This window comes from Sinocyclocheilus rhinocerous, unplaced genomic scaffold (genome assembly GCF_001515625.1).
Source record: "Sinocyclocheilus rhinocerous isolate Xijiao unplaced genomic scaffold, SAMN03320098_v1.1 scaffold287, whole genome shotgun sequence".
NCBI classification, from domain to species: Eukaryota; Metazoa; Chordata; class Actinopteri; order Cypriniformes; family Cyprinidae; genus Sinocyclocheilus; species Sinocyclocheilus rhinocerous.
Genome location: NW_015633524.1, coordinates 131929 through 155189, shown reverse-complemented (window position 1 = coordinate 155189; position 23261 = coordinate 131929). Strand labels below are relative to the sequence as shown.

At 36.1% G+C, this 23261-nt stretch overlaps 1 protein-coding gene across 4 annotated transcripts in view; it reads right to left on the bottom strand.

Moving 5' to 3' along the window:
* Nucleotides 1-23261, bottom strand: part of LOC107744073 (spermatid perinuclear RNA-binding protein-like) — a 105988-nt gene that overhangs the window by 19164 nt on the left and 63563 nt on the right. For 3 of the 4 annotated variants that reach the window (XM_016557546.1, XM_016557544.1, XM_016557545.1), the window contains exons 3-10: nucleotides 22291-22432; nucleotides 13494-13738; nucleotides 13188-13377; nucleotides 9666-9810; nucleotides 3282-3373; nucleotides 2783-2878; nucleotides 1706-1817; nucleotides 328-425 (exon numbers count right to left, since the gene is read on the bottom strand). In XM_016557546.1, coding sequence (XP_016413032.1) covers nucleotides 328-425; nucleotides 1706-1817; nucleotides 2783-2878; nucleotides 3282-3373; nucleotides 9666-9810; nucleotides 13188-13377; nucleotides 13494-13738; nucleotides 22291-22293 — 981 coding nt within the window. In that variant the 5' untranslated portion in view covers nucleotides 22294-22432. Of the gene's footprint in view, nucleotides 1-327; nucleotides 426-1705; nucleotides 1818-2782; nucleotides 2879-3281; nucleotides 3374-9665; nucleotides 9811-13187; nucleotides 13378-13493; nucleotides 13739-14823; nucleotides 14932-22290; nucleotides 22433-23261 lie in introns of those variants that run through there. The other variant, XM_016557547.1, reaches the window with a different exon arrangement.

Sequence of the window (23261 nt, the reverse complement as noted above, 5' to 3'; positions counted from 1 at the left end):
ATATTACTAATCAAAAATTAAGTTTTGATATATTTACAGTAGGGCATTTACAAAATATCTTCATGGAACATGACTTTTACTTAATATCCTAATGATTTTTGGCATAAAAGAAAAATCTATAATTTTGTCCTATACAATGTATTGTTGGCTATTGCTACAAATATACCTGTGCTACTTATGACTGGTTTTGTGCTCCAGGGTCTCATATAGGCTAGAATCACTGATAAGACCGGTGTGTGTGTGTGTGTGAGACATGGCAGTAATCTGGACAGCACAGCAGCACCGCTCTCCTCATCTCACACACATCCTGACACACACTGCTTGTACCTGTGCGTTGTACGTGATGGCCTCCGCCTCCTCATCCGTCATGGCCGACAGGGTGTTCGTCAGCTCCTTCTCACAGGGATCATGCAGGCCTGGTCCACCTGGAGAGGAAACCAAAAATGATTATATTACAAACGTGAAATACATTCTACAAATTATATGACTCACACAGCTGACAAGAAGGACCCAGTCAAGGGTTGAGGAAACTACTGTAGTGTTTCATTATTTAGTGAGTTACTCCCCATCACCGCAGGTGAGCAATTCATTCATCTCTAAAGTCAACCTTTATCGTTTAAATTATGACCTGAATGTACAATACAAATATATATTTTTATGTTCACATAAGTATATAACATTTTGGCTTATTTCCCATGCAAGCCAATCAAATAAGCCTGCATCTCATTATTAATGAATAAGTGAGAACAGAGTATAAGAGTAGCGAGGGATGGACTAGTCATGTCAAGAGCAGATAAATGAGGCTCCATTATTCCTAGAGCTTTGCGAATGAAAGCCAGATCTGATAGTGACACCGCTGCTGTCATCACACCGCACAGGACTTATTCACATTTATCTTGCATATGCAGATATTTTGGAGGCTTATTTCTTATTAATTAAGATTAGGGATCTATTAATATACAATGGATCATTTTCTCTGTTTCACTTTTTTTTTGACTCTTTTTATTTTTATTAAAAACAGCATTCGTAATCAAATCAGGTAGAAATCAGATACCAGCATAGATTTTTTTTTAGAAAATATTTAAAAACAAAACAAAACAAATTACCCACAACACTAAACTATACTTGCAACACTATTTTTTTTTCTCAGCAAGGATGCTATAAATTCGAGCAATTGAGCATCCTGCTCCTGAAAAATGTATAACGGTTTTCTTAAAAATATGAAGCAGCAGCACAACTGTTTTCAACATAGATAATAATCAGAAATGTTTCTTGAGCAGCAAATCAGCATATTAGAATTAGAACAGGAATAAATTACATTTTAAAACATATAAAATTGTAATATTATTTCAGAATATTACTGTTTTTACTGTATTTTTATCAAATAAATGCAGCCTTGAGCATGACATTTCTTTTAAAGACATTTTAAAAAACCTCACTGACCCCAAACTTTTAAACAGTAGTGTAGATATTGAAATTTCATTAACCATAAAAGATAACATGTTTCATACATAGATATAGCTACTGTATATGTCAAAGAAAAAGGTTTAAGAATTACAAAACCATAACGATTAGAATTAAACTATTAAACTAGAATTAAACTAACAACTCTTTGTTACTCACAAAATGAAATTGTCTGAGGCATCTGGAACTATTCTCTAGAACTTCAAACTGTTTTATTGCTTCGTTCTGGAAGTGTTCATACCTGGAAGCAGTATGCCAGAGGCGAGACACTCCATGACCCGGCGCAGAGCCTCTCCTGCTCCCAGAGGTCTGTTACACGTGGCGATGGCCTTCTCACATATTAACTCCAAAGGCTGAGAACAAAAGAGCAAATCGCTTTTCAGAGACTGATTTGTTACATAAAAAGCTATCAATTCATCAGAATTTTGCCTATGGGACACTGAAATGAGAGATTACTGTACATCTGTGGTTACTGTAAAACCATTCAGTTTAATGCTTCAAATACAAGATACTAATAACAGAAGAGATCCAGTTCTAGAGGCTCATTATTTCCTCAAAATTATGAAGCAGCTCAACTGTTTTCAACACTGATAATAACAATAAGAGTTTCTCGAGCAGCAAATCATCATATTAGAATGATTTCTGAAGGATCATGTGACACTGAAGACTGGAGTAATGATGCTGAAAATTCAGCTTTGATCACAGGAATAAATTACATTTTACAATATATTCACATAGAAAACAGTTCTTTTGAATTGTAAAAATATTTCTTTTTTTTACTGTATAATGTATAACTGTGTATATGACCATTTAGCCACTATAAATGCAGAAAAGACACTTCAGCTCAATTCATTAATTATTTTCAATACTGTATATGGAACCTCTTCAGATTACGTTTGTGTTTTTATCATATTTCTGAAAGTATTTAAAGTCATGCAAAAATTGCACAAATGGAAACCGGACAATTATTTTTATTTTTTTCGGGTGACAAATTAATGTGTAATTATTACAATAATACAGTAGTTTCAATCTTGATTGTTTTGATCACATTACAATTTTTCAAAGGAATAATGGCAGCTTAAGCAAAATATTTATTGCATTTCTACACAGAACAGAAGGGTTTGGGGATTAAAAATACACTTATTCAAGAATAATTAACCACAATAAATATCGACAACTGATATGTACCTGAAGTGTATTGTCTGCATTACGCCACAGACCCCCAATTTCCAATAATTCAACGGTTCCTTAATCTATGACTGAATTCTCTAAAGTTTTACTGTAGTATTTGTAATGATATCAGAAGTCTGATACTCACCCATCCTTTCAGAGGTTCCCACGCCGGGACTCTATTGCACATGTCTCTCAGTATTCGCAAGACGATCACGCACGACTTTAGCCCGTTAACTCTAGCCTGAGGAAACCAGAGGGAGTCGCCCAGTGAACGGAGAGCAACAATCAAGCCCAACCTTTAACCCCTAAATCTCTAGATCTTGACTGTGTGTGAGTGTGCAAGTGTGTTGTGCTTCCGTTCTGGCCCGTGTCGTGCGGATGATGGAGGAGGGGGCGGGGCTTATGTGGGTGGGGTGGGAGAAGGGAAGATCTAGACAAATCCTTCATGATGACAAGCAGGTTATGGACAAACAAAAACAGGCAAAAGAAAACAAAACGTGTAACAATTGCTTTTGTAGCCTTACGATACGCAAACGTTCGAGATGAGGTGTCGAGCATTTGGAGAGCTGGAGGAAATCGAGGAAAATGGCATGTAGTTTTGGGTCATAAGGCTACAATAACAATGAGAAGAAGTGAGCGCCAACCTGGAACCATTTGGCATGTCGCAGAGAGGCCAACGCCACCAGGCACCTCTGTCTATCCAACAGGTCCGCCGGCTCGCTCGACTCAACGCTCTCTATCGGTGAGAAGAACGGGACAGGAAATCAAATCACACACGCGTAGACAGGCACACTCACACACATACGTACACGTGATGAGGGAGGGGGCTGTTAAGGCACAGCAGGAAGGAGAAAGGAGGAAGCCAATCGGCCGAGGTGGTCCAGTGCATCCAAAAGAGATGAGAGCTCAGCGCATCTCCTTGGCTGGCTGGAAACTGGAGGAAGCATTCGCAGAAGGTGTTAGCATGTGCTGAGTGTTGCGAAATGCTAAACACGGCCTACAAAACAAGGCTGAACGAAGCTGTTCAATTGGCGTTACGCACTATCCTAACCAGGCACGCTGTAATACAGCATCCTCTGTATTAATGGGAATTTGTGTGTGAATGTTTTGGCCTGATGAGCCGCAAAAGTGACTAGCAACAACACATTTTCCGTCACTTTGTACTAATTTTTGGTTTGATGCTGGATAGCTCCGCCCACAGCGCACTCTGATTGGTCCACAATCCCAACACACAGAGGCAGTGGTGTTAAAGTGTTGATTTTTATGAAAACTAATAGATTTTTTTTAACTTTTTTAATGAAAAACTTACTTCTTGTATGTATGTTGCAATAAAACTCTTGGAAATTCACTTAATATTTTGTGGTGTATAATTTACAGTCAAACTGTATTATATTTATTTTTTAAACTATGCAAAAATGAAAATAAAATGCTAGCTATGAAATAAGCAAGATTAAGGGGTTTTTTTTTTTATTTATTTTGTATTTTTACTTTTCCTGTTTAAAAAATGACAATCCATCATTTGAAATGTGGTGTAAACTAAAGTTTTTGGTTCAGAAAAACTTAAAATGAAAAACTACTTGTATGTATATTGCAATAAAACTCTTGGAAATTCACTTAATATTTTGTGGTGTATAATGTACAGTCAAACTGTATTTTTTTAAAACTATGCAAAAATGAAAATATTATGATGTTTAAGATTCATAAAATGCTAGCTATGAAATGAGCAAGATTAAGGGGTATAATATTTTATTAAAAATTTTTTTTTTTTTTAAATGTAAAAAAATATATTTCTAATTATTTATTTATTTTGTATTTTTTACTTTTCCTGTTTAAAAAAATGACAATCCATCATTTGAAATGTGGTGTAAATTACATTTATTGGTTCAGAAAAACGTAAAATAAAATAAAAATATTTAAAACAATTTTTATAAATTATTTATCAAATGTACAAATTTGGGGTCGGTAAGATTTTTAAAAAATGTATTTGAAAGAAGTCTCTTCTGCTTACCAAGGCTGAAATTATTTGATCAAAAATACAGTAAAAAATAATAAAACTGATAAAAATTTCATCAGCATCACACGAGCCTTCAGAAATCATTCTAATAAGCTGGTTTGCTGCTCATGAAACATTTCCTACTATTATCAATGTTGAAAACAGTCGTGTACATTTTTTTCAGGATTCTTTAATAAATAGAAAGTTCAAAAGAACAGCATTTATTTTAAACAGATATCTTTTGTAACATTACAAACGTCTGTCACTTTTAACCAATTTAATGCATCCTTGCTGAATAAAAGTATTAATATCTTTAAAAAAAAACACTTACTGACCCCAAACTTTTGAACAGTAGTGTATATCCCGTGCTAGACAATGTCAATAGACAAAATAAACTAGTGAGAGTGTGAAAAGCATGTTTTAAGAGAGTTTAGTTTCTAAAAGTCCACAGACTGCCTAAAGCTGAAGAAATAAATATTCTGTAAATATAAAACATTCAGATTTCATCTCTTCACACAGCATTTCAGTAAGGACAGAGACTAATTTCCTGCGGCGTGTCTGGTTAGGCGCTAACGTCAAAAACAGCAACACACGCTAACAGCTTCAGCGAATCAGTGCCAGTTTGTGCTTGGATTGACACTGGAATAATGAAGACATGCAGTGGGTATTGTTATAGACCAGTCACAACAAGAGAAGAGATCGCTCGCACACAACACACACTCACAATCTGAGCTCTCTCCCACCCAAACAATACATAAGGATCATTCTTGAACTTGTTTGATCATTGTTTTTCTTTCATTGTCTCGGTAGGTGAGCGTCTATGTACCAGTGAGATCATCCCACTGTTCCCCTGCAGATAAACAAACAGATAAAAGACAGAAAAGGCTGCCGCAGTGTAAATCCAGGACAAGGTGTACATTAATCATGAGGGGTTATTTAGAGATTATATGACGATAACTGCAGCATTACTCTTTCATAATTCCTCTCTGGATTTTAATCAGAGCAGCCCAGCTGAGGAGGGTTAAAGAGGAAGATCTGTCAGAGTCATAGAAAGGTTTAGCCCACCCTCTAATCAATGACACACACATACATACCGCAAAAATCAACATCAATCCATCATTTATCTCCCCACAACCTTACCAACACTCAAAATGAGACAAATGATTCAGTGCATTCGTAATCGAATCGTACAAATCTCCAGCACACAAACACGGGTGGAAAAGCATGTCTAGGTCCAAAAGTTTGAGACTGCTAGTTAATTGTATTTTTTTTTTTTTTATATACATATATTTTGTCATTTATTTGATATTTTTATACAAGTTATATTTTAAGCAAAACAAAAAAACTGAACTGAAAAATTAATAAATGCCTGATTTGCGATATAGACATTTGGAACCCTCTGTTTTTCAAAAATAAATAAATAAATAAAATAAAAAATGTAATAAAATTAAATAAAAAAATAAAAAATGTAATAAAAAAAAAAATAAATAAATAAACAAAATAAAATAAAATAAGCCTCTTTTGTTCCGACCTCAAGTGTGATTCTTGTTACTGTATGGCATAAAAAAAAAACTTTAATACAATGATACTTTATTTAAATCAACAAATTTAAGTTAAAACAAAATACTGTCATGGCGCATTAATATTTTAACATTGCATTTTTTTTTTATTTAAAGTAAATTTTTATGCATAACGGTAATAAGAACTTGGGAGGAAAATGTTCTTAAATGTCAATAAACAATGTCACAATGTAAAATATTTATTATCCTAAAAACAAGCTTCATGTTCTTTATAAAGAACAGTTTCTTATTTCTTTCTTTTGATTTATGAAGTGAAATACAACCCAGCCATGTTCTAATATTACATTGTTATATGTGTGTGTGTTTGTGTGTCATTTATGCACATGTGTGTTTGTGCACGAGCTGATGAGTACTGCCCATTCGGGTCGGTCCTGAGATTGAGCCGTTTCTCAACGGGACAGGGCCCTTGACCGAGGTGCTCCTATCGTGATCTACAACCCATCGCTCCATCTCTCCCTCCCTCCTGTCATCTGTCATCCCTCACTCCAGGGGCAGTGTCCACATCTGACACATCTGCTAGATGGATGAGGTGTGTGCTGCCACAGGTATTGATTCCTCAACCCGCATACATTCTTTCATTTTCCTCTCCCCACTTCTAACAATCTACATCAAACAGGATAGCGGAGTGAGCAAACCCATGAGAAAATGAGCGTGTTTGTGTCAGAGAGAATGAGATTAAGGCATATTGGCCTTAAAGTGCACCCAGAAAGCAAAATTCTGTGATCATTTACTCAAACTGTTGCTGGTCCCCACTGACTTCCATAGTATAAAAAAATATATATCATGGAAGTCAATGTTCGGTTTCCATATACTTCAAAATGTCTTATCAATAGAGAGCATGGTGACAACAGAATTCTGAAAATTAATAACTTTTAAATAAATAGCTTTTTTTAACACAATATTGTATTTTTTTAGAATAATGTTTTTAAAATAATCATCAATCTTAATAATGTATAACAATATTTAATATTAATTTTTTTTTATTCTTTTTTTTTTTTTACTTGAGATTCATAAAAATTCATTAAAATTGATCATCAATCATTAACAATGCAGATTTTTATGTTTTTCTTTCATAAGCTCAGTAGGTAAGTCAATGAATTTCAAAATGGTAAAGTGTTCAAAACAGTAATTCTTTAGTAATCAAATTATTGCATTTAAATTCTGCAGAAATCTGCGGTACTTTATGGAATTCCATGAAGGCCACACTAATAAGACATCTAAATCTATCGTCCTCTTTAGTATTGAGGTTTGCTACTGTGACTGTAACGGATGAGCACTCAAGCATGTTCAGCAGGGCTGCACCCCTCCAATTCACTGGCAACACATTTGCATATTTGCATAGAGCGACAGAATGTGCATGAGAGCGTGTATGTGTGTGTGTGAGGGAGAGAGCGAGGGAAAGAAACAGCACATTTCGCATCACTGCAGCTCTAATTGTTATAGCCTAAATGCCGTCTTTTAAAGATACAACCACTTCAGCTGTCAATGCGGTCAGTCACGGGTCACGGCACCAAAAACTCCAATAACACACTTCCATCTCGACTTCACTCATGTGTTCGGAACTCAAGTGCCTCTGCATCAGCAATAACCGACGGCAAGCTGAATCTGACATCACACTTTAATATTAATGTCAGGAATAAAAAAAAGAGTGACTTTAAGAAAGGATGAAAGTGACTTAAAGGTGACATATTATGAAAATCTGACTTTTTCTGTGTTTAAGTGCTATAATTGGGTCCCCGGTGCTTCTACCAACCCAGAAAATGTGAAAAAGAACAACCCAGTAATTATTTTTTTGGTAAGCTTTTCTCTGCAAGCTTGTGAAAACCGAGCCGCTCAGATTTCGCTCCCCCTGTGACGTAGAAGGGGATCTTATTATAATATTACTGCCCCTTAATCTGCAAGTTTACACCCACTGCAGCGTCACTGTGATTTCGCAAGCAACAACAGTGTAGCAGTTCTTCTAACGACATAGTGAAAGTTCAAGCAAAGCATGCTAACTGTTCTGTGTTTGGCTGCACTGACGAACACAGAACACTGTTTAGAGTCCCAGCCTCAGAGAGGAGACGAGAGAGCGGTGGATTTATTGATTTATTTACTGTATATTACGCTACTGCCACACAGATCTAATATAAACATGCGATTTATTTCCCAGCTGTTTATCTTCACAGACATAACCAACTGTTTTTGTAACTCTTGTGTTTTTAACATAAACTTGTATGTATTTGACAGTTTTAGCACAATAAGACATGAAAGAGAAGTTTAGTTGATTACTCACATGCTGTGACAGCCGCTTTCTGTGCGTGTGCTTCAGATGTGTGCTCTCAGAAAACCGTATATCAGAAGTTTAAATTAATATGGTTTAAAACGCATGATTTCAGCGCGATAGACATGATAATCGAAACCAAACAGATGTTTTTAGCAGAGTATCTGAGGTAGGAGCTGTAAAGGCACAGCCCTGTTCTGCAAAAGGGGGCGGGGAGCAGCAGCTCATTTGTATTTAAAGAGACATGCACTAAAACAGCGTGTTTCTGCTTACACCATTTTCAAAATGATATAATAAATTATCTGTGGTGTATTTTGAGCTGAAACTTAACAGACACATTCTGGGGACACATGAGACTTATATTACATGTTGTAAAAAGGGGCATAATCGGTCCCCTTTAAAGGAATAGTTCACCTAAAAATAAAAATTCTGTCATCATTTCTTCACCCTCACGTCATTCCAAACCTGTATGACTTTCTTCTGTGGACACGGAAGTAGATATTTTGACAAATATGTGTCTTTTTGTCCATACAATGAAAGTAATTGAGGTTCAGTGTGCTTTTGGACCCCATTGACTTTCATTATTAACTAACTAGTGCTTCTTTTGTGTTTGTAGAAGAAAGCAAGCCATACAGGTTTGAAACGCCATAAGGGTGAGTAAATAAAGACAGAAGTTTAATTTATCAGTGAACTGTCCTTTTAACCGACAGATGAAAGGCATGAAAACAGCACCTTGGGACCCCTGCTAGAATATGCACTGAGCTCCTCTTACTGCCCTAAGTATGTAATATGGATGAACATCCCGCACTACATTGTTCTTGACTAAACATTTGGTTTCACTCCATAATGTCCCATTACAGAAGCAAACTGTTCTGTCTTTGATCTTTCTTATGCTCCTCCCGCTCTTTTTTAGCACCTTCCATGAGTGGTCCTGAGGGTCAAGAGTCTGACAGCATGAAGACCACTAAACCTGCTGCTGAATCAGCTGTGTGTGTGTGTTTAGACTATGAGATGAGTCCAGCGCTATGTGCGGCCCTGAGAGAGTGTTCTGGATGCAGAGTAAGGAAGAGATGAAAGCTCTTTCTTCTAATGGACCATCACTAACACACACACAAACACATTCATCCATCCCCTCCCTTATCTGCTGTTTAGCAAATGAAAAGGAAAAAGTTGGTCACATGCAGGCACAAACCTTGCTCCTCCGTCTCGCCGTCGTCTTGCATCTGTGGGGACGTGAGTGTCACCTTCAGCGTGAGTTTGGGGTCTGTTGTGGTGCGGACCAAGATGGCGGCATCTGGAATAGAGCTCTGTACCTCATACTTCTCCTCTGTCAACTTCTGTAAGGGTCAGAGGTCAAAGGTCAAAAACATGCAAAGATGATACAGAATGAATTATCTTGTACTTGGCTCTATAGAAGGGTATAGTTGTGACCTATTTAACTGGATAATATCATGGAAAAATGAAATTTCTAGCTGGTTTATTTGTAAATTATTTAATACACTAGACTAGGGTTTCACTATATACTGGTATTTACGATGTATTGACCATATTTAAAAAATGAAACACTGATATCATGTTAAAAAAACACATATGGAAATGTAAATTTACATTTAATCATTTAGCAGATGCTTTTATCCAAAATAAATTACAAACAAGGGTAATAGAAGCGATCAAAACAACAAAAGAGCAACAATATATAAGTGTTGTGACAAGTTCATGTTAGTCTAATGCAATACACGTAGCAAGGTTTTTTATAAAAAAAAATTTTTTATAATACATAAAAAGTAGATAGAAAAGAGAAAGAATAGATAGAGCTAGTGTTAGATGGTCAAGCATGAAAATCAGTTATGGGTCAATTATGAAAATATCGTAATCCAGCACTACTAATGGTTCACTCCAACATTTTAGGTGGTGATACTGCATCTTATCACTGGTTGACAACCGGCATAAACCTTTTTTGCAAAGCTTCTATTGATATCTTAGTAATATCATTATTGTGAACTCTTTTGGCCATTATAATCATGTGGTGAAACTTTAAAAACATGCAGAAATCCCACCTAGGCTGCTTATTGACACCCAGCTGCAAAAATTGATTGTTCTGAAATTAAAATGTGAAATTAAATAGATATTATAAATAAATAGATATTATAATAAGGAATTACATTCCTTTAAATAGCGAAATCATCCTGCTTAATTTTAGGGGTCAGAAAGAGGAAGGAATAATCATTTAAAATTAAACTGTGGTGATTTTTGCTAGAAGAAACCTTGACAAAAATAAATGAATGAATAAAATAAAGAAAGAAAGAAAAAAAGAAAGAACAGAAGAAAGAAAGAAAGAATTTTTGCTGTTGAACCTTTAGACAACATATTTTAAAATCAGGCTTTTATGGCTCAGAGATCTTACATAGATAACAGACTACTTACATTCCATTTTGTTCCAAATTAATATTAGTTTATTAAATTCCAAATTAATATGAGTTGTCACTCTACATCTCCTAATAATGTCTTAGTAAGATGATTTTTAAATGCTTCGTTTTATGCCAAATACACAAAATAGTGTTCTTTTTAGCAACATCATATGACCCCTTTAATGCGCTGTAGTTTCAAAATATATAATACAATGATGATAGAGAAATGAACAAATAAACGTTCCTCAGAACAGAGTTAAAAGTGCAGAACACACCTGCTTTGAATCAAACTGGACAAGAATGGAAAGGTTAAGTTTTTGGCATCCTTTGGCCACAGTTGGTCACAATACATTTACAAACCAGATTATGAGGTGGGACCTAGACAGCGCAGATGCTGGCTTTAATGTTTAATGTAATCCGGTTTGATGCGGGGGACGGCTCTGTAATCCATTCAATTAATTCCAGCCACACATTCTCAATCCGCCTGCTCTTTTCATGTAAACCAGAGATCAATTACATCTCCCACTGCAGTGACCCGTGTGTGTGTGCAGACGGACCACTATACAGAGCACATTTCCTTCATGCATTCACATGCTGCTAAGACAGGAAATGTACAGTTCTATCACTCAATCGCTGATGTAACGGCTCTGACCGAAGCAAGTAGAGAAAGGGTAAAGCAGTCGACTGCTGTTTCCATTAAGAACAGATCCATTATACGGAGACTTGACCTGCTGGCAGTACAGTCTGCTTTAATGGGATTTGTGTCTGGGGTCTGTTGTGTGTGTGGGAGGCTCAGACTGGGTCACCGCTGATCACCCCATTCCCTTGGCCTGTCCTAAGTGTCTAATTAGGGAAGCTGGTTGCTGGTTTATATTAATTACACATGATGAATATAAATAGAGCAGGTCTGTTTTGAATGTTGCAATATTTTATCTGTATAGAAATCTGCGATGTGTAATTTCCCTCAAAATATATGTTCATAACTATGTCAGTGTAAAATACATTAAAATATGTAGTATCAGATAAAATACATAGTCATAAAACTTTATACATGCCGAAAAAGTGGCGAAAAGTCATAAAACTTTATACATGTTAAACTGAGACTAGCGTGATAGACCTACTGACTGACTTGTTATAATCATGTAATATCTGTAAAAAAAATATTTTTCCACATGAAAAGGGCAAGAAATCAGAAACGGATGTTACAAAACTACTGTTTACATGGAGCAAATTCTTTTTACAGGAATTACATTAACAAAATTGAAAGTTTACCTGCATGAACCAGCAGAATTATTACAGCTTTATAGCTCTTTTTTTTTTTGATGTCAGAATTCATAAGCGCAAAAATACACATTTCACATTTCTGCTTTCTGCTTTTAAACCCTCTAGACTGTCTTGTCCCATAGAGACTTGTCCCATTCTTGTCCCACAAACTAAATTAATTACTGAAAACAATTTTTTTTATTTGCATGACGTGATAAGTGAAAATAAATCAGTGTTGTTTTATAAATATTATATATACTATATGATATTTTATAATATTTATTTATTATACTATTATTTTTATTATTTACATTTTTAATTTTACTTTAGGTTTTAGTAATTTAATGTGCTTGTCATTTTTTATTTCGTTTTTTTTTATATTTATATTTTTTTGTATTTTATTTTATTTTATTTATTTTAGCTTTAGTAATCTTAGTACTTCAAGAAATTTCTATAATTCATATATTTTATAAACTTTTATTTTTATTTCAGTTGGATGCAAAGACAGCATTTAAATTTGTTTTATTTTAAGTTTTTCTTCTAATATATAAATGTTATTTTATTTCAGCTTTATTTCAATTAACAAACATGACATTTAACAGTTTTAGTTAATTATAAAAATGTATAAAAAAGTTTTTTTTGGTAGTAATTTGTGTATACTGTATGTATTGCAAGTAATGGAAGTTTCAGAAGCTGTTGAGCTTATTTCAGGAAAAATTGCAACAGTATTGCAAGATTCATTTGGTAACAAATCACTTTCACAAGCATATTTTAACGAGTGCATTAACATAAAATACACTTCGCTGTTAACAAACAACACATTAAATCCAGATAAACACTGATCAATGGCAAGCAAGCGTCTCTTGTTCTTCAGGGAAAACTAGCTGCAGTGTACCGCAGTGAGATGAAACACAAACAATAAAAAGAAAGTGTCTTTTGGGTGTATATTTTTATCCACAGCAGATCAAAACTACCGCAGTACAGGAGGTTGTGTGGTCAGTGTGTATTTTGGTAGCTGATGTGGTTTGTGTGTGTGCCGTCACCTCGATCTGCAGCGGGAGGTTGTCACAGACGGTGCACAGCAGAGTCTCGGTGGGCTTCTCTCGGCACATGAGCACCAGCTCCAGATCCATGTCATCTTTAATCAGGAGGCCTTTGGCCACCAGACCGATCCTCATCACGCCACACAACACCCGTCCCTCACTGGGACCGCTACTACAGCTGCTGTCCTCGCTGAGACAACACACAACATCAATGCGATCTGAATTAATGATGTGCAATATGCAGATCCAATAAATCAAAAACAGCTTCTTAGCAGAAATCTGTCTATTTTCCCAGCATGCACTCACTTTGTGCTGCCTTCTGGCGATTCGTCCGCGCTGGCCTCCGTCCCCTCCTCCTGTGTGCTGGATGAATTTGGTTGATTTGATTGGCTGGCTTGAGTTTGGTCCATCCAATCAGACACGTGTTTCAGGGCGCGCTCCATGGTGGAGACGAGGCTCTGCACTGCCTCCAGGGCCTCAGAGGAAGGGTAGATGGTGGAGTGCTTGGCCATGACGTGACGGTCATCGTTCCCGAACGACCGAATGGACCTCTGACGGAGAGAAAACACTCGTTAGCTTGATTCAATGTAGTAAGAAACAATACATAACCTTGTAGTTGTATATGCAATAAATAGTGTATGTGCACACAACTTTGTCTCAGGGGTTCATTTTAAGAAATTAACCGACTTCTTATATGAAAGTTTTTTTGTAAACTTTTTACAATCATTCACTTAGTTTTGGCCTTGTCCCGAACCCAGTCTTTGAATTTTGAATTATGAAAATCCATTGAGAAAAAAAAAAAAAAATTTAATAATAATAATAATATATATTTATTTATTTATTTATTACATGCACACACTCAAGTTAAAAAAAGAATTTCACTATTTATTTTGTGAATATTGTGTATTAATTTTTACACATCAAGTGGGTATCAACTTAGAACAGTCCCACAGCTGTGTAATAATTTTTATCACAACAATTTAAAAATTATTTGCAAATAAATAAATAAATGATAACAGAAAGAATAAAAAATTAAAATTTGGGGACCATTAAATTAATCATATGTGATAGTAAAAACTTTTATAATGTTACAAAATATTTTAATTTTAATTAAATGCTGTTCTTTTGAACTTTCTGTTCATCAAATAATTCCGCAAAATTATGAAGCGGCACAATTGTTTTCAACATGGCAATAAGAAATGTTTCTTGAGCAGCAAATCAGCATATTAGAATGATTTCTGAGAGATCATGTGACACTGAAGACTGGAGTAATGATGCTGAAAATTCAGCTTTGATCACAGGAATAAATTACATTTTAAAATATATTAAAATAGAAAAGAGTCATTCTAAATTGTAGTAATATTTCACAATTTTAAAAGTGTAAAAAGTGTGTTTTAATTGAATTTATTTCTTCACTTCCACAGGATGAAAGTGCCAGCAACGACATACCAGAAACACTGATAAAGGTGAGCTACACGCAAAAACACACACACACTGCTATGTTAACAACTTCTGAAGATCACCTTGGCCGACTTCTTCAATTTATCTCCTCAAGTAAAGTGCGCATGTGAGACAGACGTGCAAGGTTAGAGCGAAGCGTTCAGCGGCAGATTAAACTTTAATCAATCAAACTCACCTCTGCTTGCCTTGATGGCAAAACAAACGTCTAGGGAAGTAACATCGTATGTGTGTCCAAAGCCGTATGTCACACCCGCTGTATTAACCTGTGTCTGTGAGCGTCAGCGTGTTACACATCATCCTCACGGGTGGAAATCAATTTGAGCTCGCTGACAGTCACCCGACAACCTCTTCGAATCAGACATCGCTCCCGCTTACCCACAATCCTTCAGTCTTTCATCAGCCACCGTCAGTCAATCTCTCATATAACACCCCCACTTCACGACTAGATCTAATAACCACCCAATCCTCTCTTCCTGCATTAGTATTCAAGGTGGCGCTTCTCAACTGGTGGGACGCGACCTAAAAATGAGTCGCAGGTCTGTACTGAAAAATAATGATAAGAAAAAAATGCAACTAACTACATAACAGTTAGGGCTGCACAATTAATCGAATTTCTAATCGTGATTACAATTACGGATGCCACAATTACGTAATCGTTCAAAGCGGCAATTAATCGTTCAAAGTCCACTTATGTTATTCTGAGTGCTTAAGATGTGTTTTTTTCTTTCTACAGGTCATCTTAAGGGTTTTTCCATTTTAGTGTTAGTATAATACCATGCATATTTTTACTTTTTTATTATTATTTAAAGAAGAAACCAATCCAATGTTCAGTTGACATTTGAGCCTTAATGCTATAGAAAAGCAATAAACGTTTTTCAGTTTGAGTGTTTTCAGCTTATTTATTTTCATATAAAAATATGGCATGCAGTTGCTTCAAACAATGGTATAAACATCATTTAATGTAAATTGTGATAATCGTAATTAATAATCGCAATTACAATTTCAAGGGAATAATCGACAATTATGATCTTTGTCATAATCGTGCAACAGTGTTATTTTAGTATCACTGGCACAGAGTTATTATAGTTAACTAAAACTAAAACCATAAAAAAAATTGTTGTTACTTATAAATTAAATAATAATATACTGTATAAATAAACTAACTGAAAAAATAACTGAAATAAAATAAACAAAAAAAGTATTTTATTTTAGAAAAAGACGAAAACATTTAAAAACGACAAACTAATAAAAATCACAAAAACACAACACAAATACTACAACTTTAACTGCATTAGAAATTAAAACATAAAAATAAAAACGAATTCAAAATATCAACAAAACCAACAATAGTATCTCAATGGCCCTAAAATAACAGCATTGATCATTGTGACGAGTGGGGGCGGGGCCGAGAGCCGTGGGAACGGAGCGAGGCCGGTGGAGTAATTGATAATGAGCGACACCTGCACCACTCACCGGTCTCGAGTCCCACGGAGGAGCTCCGGAAGGATAAAAGGAGGAGTGACGACAGTGAAAGACGAGAGAGGACCATGCCTGGACTTTATTTTGTGTTTTGTGTGCGGCAGTCGTCTGCGAAGAGCTGCCGCTTTACTTTAATTTTGTGTTAGTTTATTTTATTAAAGTCATCGCGATTTCGATTCGATTTCGATTAATCGCACAGCCCTACTTCGCTGCAATTCATCTTTCTTGACATGATTTGCTCCTAGTTAAGAGTACATGCGAATGTTAATTAGATAGATAATGCAAACACAGGATAGTTTCATAAATGGTTAAGATGCATACAATTTTGAAACAAATGAAGTCAATAGCGTTTATAGAGGATGACTTTAGAGATACAGCATGTGGACACTGAACAGCATAACAGCTGTTACTCTAAGTTAAGTCAAGTCTTTACATCTCTATATATCTCTTTTCAGCCATCAAAGCATTGTTTTCGTAACAAATTCACTCCCTTCACCAATCAATTTATAGACAAATACAATAAAAAAGTGTGAAAAATCAAAAATCTTATTGATTTGTTAAAGAGCTGCAAATTATTGGATTCAGTCTAAGGAATTGTTGCATTTCAAATGCAGTTTTGGCCACTGCATTACATAGTCTTTTTTATAATTTTGAGTTATTTAAAGTTATTTATTTATTTTTAAATCACCTATTTTTAAATTTAGGTGGCCTTAGCCATCATCCAACACATTTAAATCTGTTCAAAAGTTTGGGGTTGGTAAGAATTAATTATGTTTATGTTCTTTATTAATCATTTTCATTCATCAAAAAATACAGTGATATTGTAAAATATTATTACTGTCACGAATTCGGTCCATGAACTTCCGTCTGTTGCCATCAGAGGTCACCCTTTCCATTACATTGACTCTCGCACTACACAAACTGTTGCATCATCCCGGACTACATATCCCATCATCCATTGTACTGATTGCACACAGCACTGATTGCACACAGCTGTATCCAATCACACATTCACTATATATCACTCAATCTGACTCCTATCAAACTGCCGAGTATTGTATGCGCTTATCGCCAGCAGTGATAGCTACTTTACAGAGCCCTCGTTAGTTTCCCAGTCCTAGCCTAGTCTTGCCCTGTCTGTTTTCTTGGTTTCTGATCTTTGCCTGTTTTCCTGGATTTATCCCTCTAGTCTCGCCCTTTTGATTCTGTTCGCCGATCGTTGACCTACGCTAGCCCTAGGATTATTCTTGTGTCTTGCCCGCCATATACCTGTTTGCCATTGTTCGACCCTGCCTGTGTTTCTGACCTCTTCTGCTTTAAATAAAAGCTTGCACATGGATCCGCACGTCTCACATCTTGTCAGCCCCGTAACAATTACACTTTAAATTACCTGATTTCTATTTTAATATATTTTATAATGTAATTTATTCCTGTGATGCCATGTTAAATTATGAGCATTATTTCAGCTTATTTTGGTTGAAAACACTTAATATTTTACACTAACACTTAAACTGTGTTTTGGGGATTTTTATTGAATAGAAATTTCAAAAGAACAGCATTAAAATATAGATTTTTTTGATATAACAGATTTTTTTGTGTAACAAAGTTTTTACTTTTTCACATTTGATAAATAAATTTAATGCATACTTGCTGAATAAAAGCATTCATTTATTTGGAAAAAAATAAAAACTTCTACTGACCCAAAACATTTGAAGAGTAGCAGAATCATTAGCAAATCTGAAAATAAATGTCCAATCTCTATTTACTGTACGTTATCATGTTATGATGTATAAGTTAGATGCACCACAGGAGCCGTTTCAAGCTGTTTTACTCCTAACATTTTTGAAGCACATTTTTTTTATATGACCAAAAGTAACTGAAAAGACTATGTAAAACCAAGAATTTTTATTTATTTTTTTAAAGATTTTTGTGCATTGAGAGTTAGTCTCTGTAGTCTCTTTCCTGCAATGCATGCAGCAAAAAACAGAAAAACTCTCTCTAAAAAAAAAAAAAGGTAGGCGTTTACCACCAATCAAAACTTCCTATCAGTTCATTCATCATCCTTCACTGGCCTGAATCTCCATGATATCAGCTCTATTCAATACCAATGCTGTCATTTTCATTCCTGTTGCATTTCTCCATTCGACAGCAGACTTGCTCAATAGCTTATCAAAGCTACATCAGCAGCGCTGCAGTCCCCGGGGGGTGTGACCTTTCACGCAATATAGACATAAAAACAACACCGTGCATCCATCTTCTGAACAGCAGCTGTTGTTTAACTAGCAAGAAAGGAAAAACAAGATTCATTTGTTTCAATCGGAGTTCACCGAGTGACATTTTTACACTGGCGGCTGCAGCCAGACAGCCGGGCTTGTTTGTCGAGTGCGATGCGCTGATGTTTGAAGGCTGCAACCTTTAGTGGAGTCGATCAATTAAGAGTGATGCAGAGTGAGCACTTTGACACCGCTAGACAAACTGCGCATGTTTGAGAAGAGTAAAGGCAGCCTGGGCGAGCGTGGATCATGGTCTTTCGGCATCTACAGCAGCGGGTGGCTGGGATATAAAGATGCATATCGGTGACAGTGGCCTCTCAATGGCATCGGGCCAGTATTTAAAAGGCAGTGCGCAGGGTTTATGAGGCGCTTCTAATGGCCGCTTGCGAGCGGCTGTAAAACATACTGGGAAGTGTATGGATGGATAAGGATGGAAAGACACATCGTATGTGTGAGGTATGCACCGATAATGATGCTCGGTATTTTCAACTACCTCATAAAACACATGGCGCTGCTACGAAAAACAAATCGCAATACCATAATTGAATCGTTATTTTTGATGAACGAAACAAATTCTGTCATCATTTACTCACCCTCAAGTTGTTCCAAACCTGTATGAGTTTCTTTCTTCTGTTGGACACAAAAGAAGATATTTTGAAGAGTAAGGGTAACCAAACAGTTGGCGATAGCCATTGACTTCCTTAGTAGGGAACAAAATACTATTGAAGTCCATGGCTACCAGCAACTTGAGGGTGAGTAAATGATGACAGAATTTTCATTTTTGGGTGAACTATCCCTTTAACTTTGAATAAAAGGACAATGCAATGGCAGCCTAGAGGAAGCACATCTGCATGAAAAAGTGAAATTGAATTTGAAAGAATAAAAAATAAAATAAAACTGTGTCCAAACATGCCTACACCGTAAAAAAAAAAAAAAAAAAAAAAAAAACTTATTTTTTTTTTTTCAAAGTTGTAAATAAAACGGATGTTTTACAAGAAAACACAATTTCAGTTTATATATTTTCCACATTTAATTCAATTCTTTACTTGCCCTTTCTTTGTAATTGTTTGCAAAATTTTCGAGCAATTTCTATAAATTGTTTCTATACCAAATCTTTTGCCGTGTATTTGAGATTCTGGAGTTCACATGTGATGGACACTTTACTGTGAATGTACTTATTTACCAGTTCTTTATAAAATGTACTTATATAGTATGCATTTTTGGACATAATGTACACATAATGTACACAAGAAACCAATATTATCTAATGCGCTAATGCTACAAAATCCCACATAAACTAATGTTAGGAGGTCAGCTAGTAATGTAGCTAAAGTTCATTTATGTTTATGCATGAAATATGTGTCATCTACAGTATATGTATGCTAGCTATCCTGTTAAAGCTTTCAAAAGGTAATACTAACTTCTCTGATTGGTCAATATCACTTCAGGATTGTGGTTAATTGGCATAGTATTTTTTGTTTAAATGTTAACACACACACACTGCAGATAGAAAATACCATCATCAACACTGGAGCTCAATGTAGGTTTGTTGTGAAAAACTGATACAATATTGCTAAAGATCTACACATTAAGGCTGTAGAAATTCGGAATGGAATTGTGCATTCCCTTCTCAGAAAATCCTACAGGAAAGCAAAGACTTGTTAGTGGAATTTCTATTGTAATTTGGAACCAGTCCCAAAGGATCTTAATAAGAACTAATCAGAGGTTAACAGAAAAATTGGATTCTCACTGAGTAGGATATTATTTGATTCTTAGCAGATTCTAATAGGATCCTTTAGGAGGCATTCCAAATTATGACAAAAATCACAAAAGGAATCCTGAATACATTAATTTAGGATGGTTTTGTGGCACTTGGGGGCAGAATGAGAAAAAGAAAAAGCAAGCATGCATGTGTGTGTGTGTGTGTGAGAGAGAGATCAAGTACAATCAAGCAATGGAGGGTTTCATCAAACCACTAATTTAATGAATGGCACACTGGGGACACATTCAGACAAACAGATCTCAATCGAATGGAGTACGATGGGCACACACACACACACACACACACACACACACACAGAAGGATCAAGATCGAGGGGGCATGTGGATTTGAAATTGCTTATTTAAAAAAATAATAGTGTTGTAGCACAGTTTTCATTTAGTAATGTGTATTTATGGCTCCTGCTCTGATTATCAGATGCATTAAATAACCACAAGAGGGGTCCTGGCATGTTGTGTTGTCTCTATGTGTATATTTGAGGTCAGTGTTCAGTATTAAATTAATTACACGCCCCTAATTAAAATGTCTGCTAGTCAGGCAATGATCTGCAAAGCTCTGCGGCTACTTATTATAGACTCATAGGCATAGACATGAGCTGACCACAAACAGCTGTTGACTGATGCAGGTCTTCTTGATGAGTGTGTGCATGTGAATGTGTGATGAGATTGACACAAACAGACTGTGACAGTGTGTGTGAGCAGCTCTCTGATGCCCAAAGTGTGTAAATCTCAAGCGGCCCCAGAACATAGACCTGGGGAACACCAACTTAAAAATGTATATACAGTACACACATTGTTTACAGAAATGCAAGCAATCAGTGTATGCTTTGCAAAAATAATTTTTATTCGTTCCTAATTTTTAAAGTAAAAACATGGTTACATAAAGCCACTTACAATGAAAGTGCTTAAAAAGCTAAAACATGAACCTTGTATTTTTGTTAAAGCATTTATTTTTTCCCTAAAATTAGTATTATTTAGCCTTTAAAATGGTCTAAATTGTAATTTTTGCAGTGGTTATGTACTTTCAGAGCTTATAAGATAAAGGCTATTTATTTTATTTTATTTGTATTTTTTTTTTTACATTTATTTATTTATTTAGAAGGTTGTCTATTGACCTCATAAATTAAATTTTGCACAGAAAGTCACCTGGTAAAATTGCATCATGTTAACGTAAGATTTAACTTTTGTGACTATATATGAAAAATTATGCATTTGAGCATGTATTGTGTTACCTTCTTTACTTCCATTGTACGTCCAGAATGTTTGCTCATTTTTTTAAAATGAGGGATGATGAGTCAAAATCACTTTCAAAATTACACAAGAAATGCTCTCGACAGAACTCAACTACAAAACACAGAACCCTTCTATAAGCCAAAAACACAATACTCAGAATTATGCATTAATTTTCAGTCTGCCATTCATTGAACACTATGTGCATTTTTCCTGAAAGTCCATTTCTTTGGCATAGCGCAAGGTCAAGCTGACACACAGCCAGAGTGTGTGTTAGTGCAATTTTTCATGTGTGTGTGTGTGTGTGTGTGTGTGTGTGTCTGTGGGCTCTGCCACTTTGGCCACAGTTTGACAGGAAGTCGAGTGAAACCAGGAAGGTCACCTCGTTATGTGCAAAATAAATCAATAGAGATATAGACACAGAAGACACAGAAAGCCACTAGAGTGAGAGAAGTGTAAAGCGCTTGTGTATTTATGCGTGTACGCGGTTGCGTGTGCATATCCAAGGTCACCCCGACTGCGGCAGCAAGGCTGGGTTAGCATTAGAGCTCACGCTAGCAGGGCGCTCATTATGCTGGGTTATTTATGAACCTCCCCCCAACTCTCAGACTTTAATAATTCAAACAGCACAGCCCTACAGTCCCATGAGACCCTGCTCCCACAAGCCGGAGGTGAGGGCCATTAATCAAACGCTGATCTCCTCCCCCCCCTTCTCTCTCTTTCTCGCAAGCCCCCCCATCACATTTTTTCGTTCACATCTCGGCTGGTTTTAGATTAGAGCGGTTTGGACAGAAACACATGTAAGGGAGATTTTGCAATTTAGACATCAACCTTGTGCGATACTTAACCAGCCACACAAACAGAAGATGAGGGGTTTTTACCATGGCGGCTGGAGGGTTGCAAGGCGCGGTGTGTCCGTGAACGTGTGTGTGCGAGCGCGGAGTGTGGAGACGGGGGTCTCGGGACGCCCTCTCCTCATGCGCTCGCCTCTCTGCCCCCCCGCTGCACCCGACTGCACCAAACCTGCGAGACAGACAACATTAATTATATGTATCCTGTGCATTTTTATTATTAGCATTACACAGGGTTAGTGCACAAGATGGATAAACAGCACTGAAATCTAGGGGACTAAACGTGTAGCATCACAAACCCTCACACACGCTTCCCTCAGGAGGTATCAGTGACTCTTTGTATGAAAATGAGCAATGCAGGATATGGATGTTATACATATTTCATGATCTGGGTGCTGCCGCACAACTGAGATGCGGCCTGTTGTTCTGTCGGTTTATTTCCAGACACAGCGAAGTGTTTGCATGTATACTAGTTTTACAGAGCACTTATCTGAGCCTGTTTATCAGGCTTATCTTGCAAAGTGCTTCCACTGCTTAAGACAAATATGGCTATATGTGAAAGTCATCTGAACACACACGCCGGAATCGTTTTGAGTGGCGGCAATAACCATAATTTGTGGATCAAACATTGAACTGTAAATTTTTACTCCACTTAATCCCTTCTTATCTGGCCAAATGTCTTCCCTGTATTAATGCAATTTCCCTGGAATATAATTTCATTCTCTGGATTATGGCTTTCAGAGCTGAACAGATGTACTCTAAAAAAAAAAAGAGTTCAGGCCAAAAAAATTTATTTATTTTTTATTTTTTAAAGAATATCCAAAAACTGTGAGGGGAGAGAGCTGTTTGAGTGGCGGCAATAACCATAATTTGTGGATCAAACATTGAACTGTAAATTTTTACTCCACTTAATCCCTTCTTGGCTGGCCAAATGTCTTCCCTGTATTAATGCAATTTCCCTGGAATATAATTACATTCTCTGGATTATGGCTTTCAGAGCT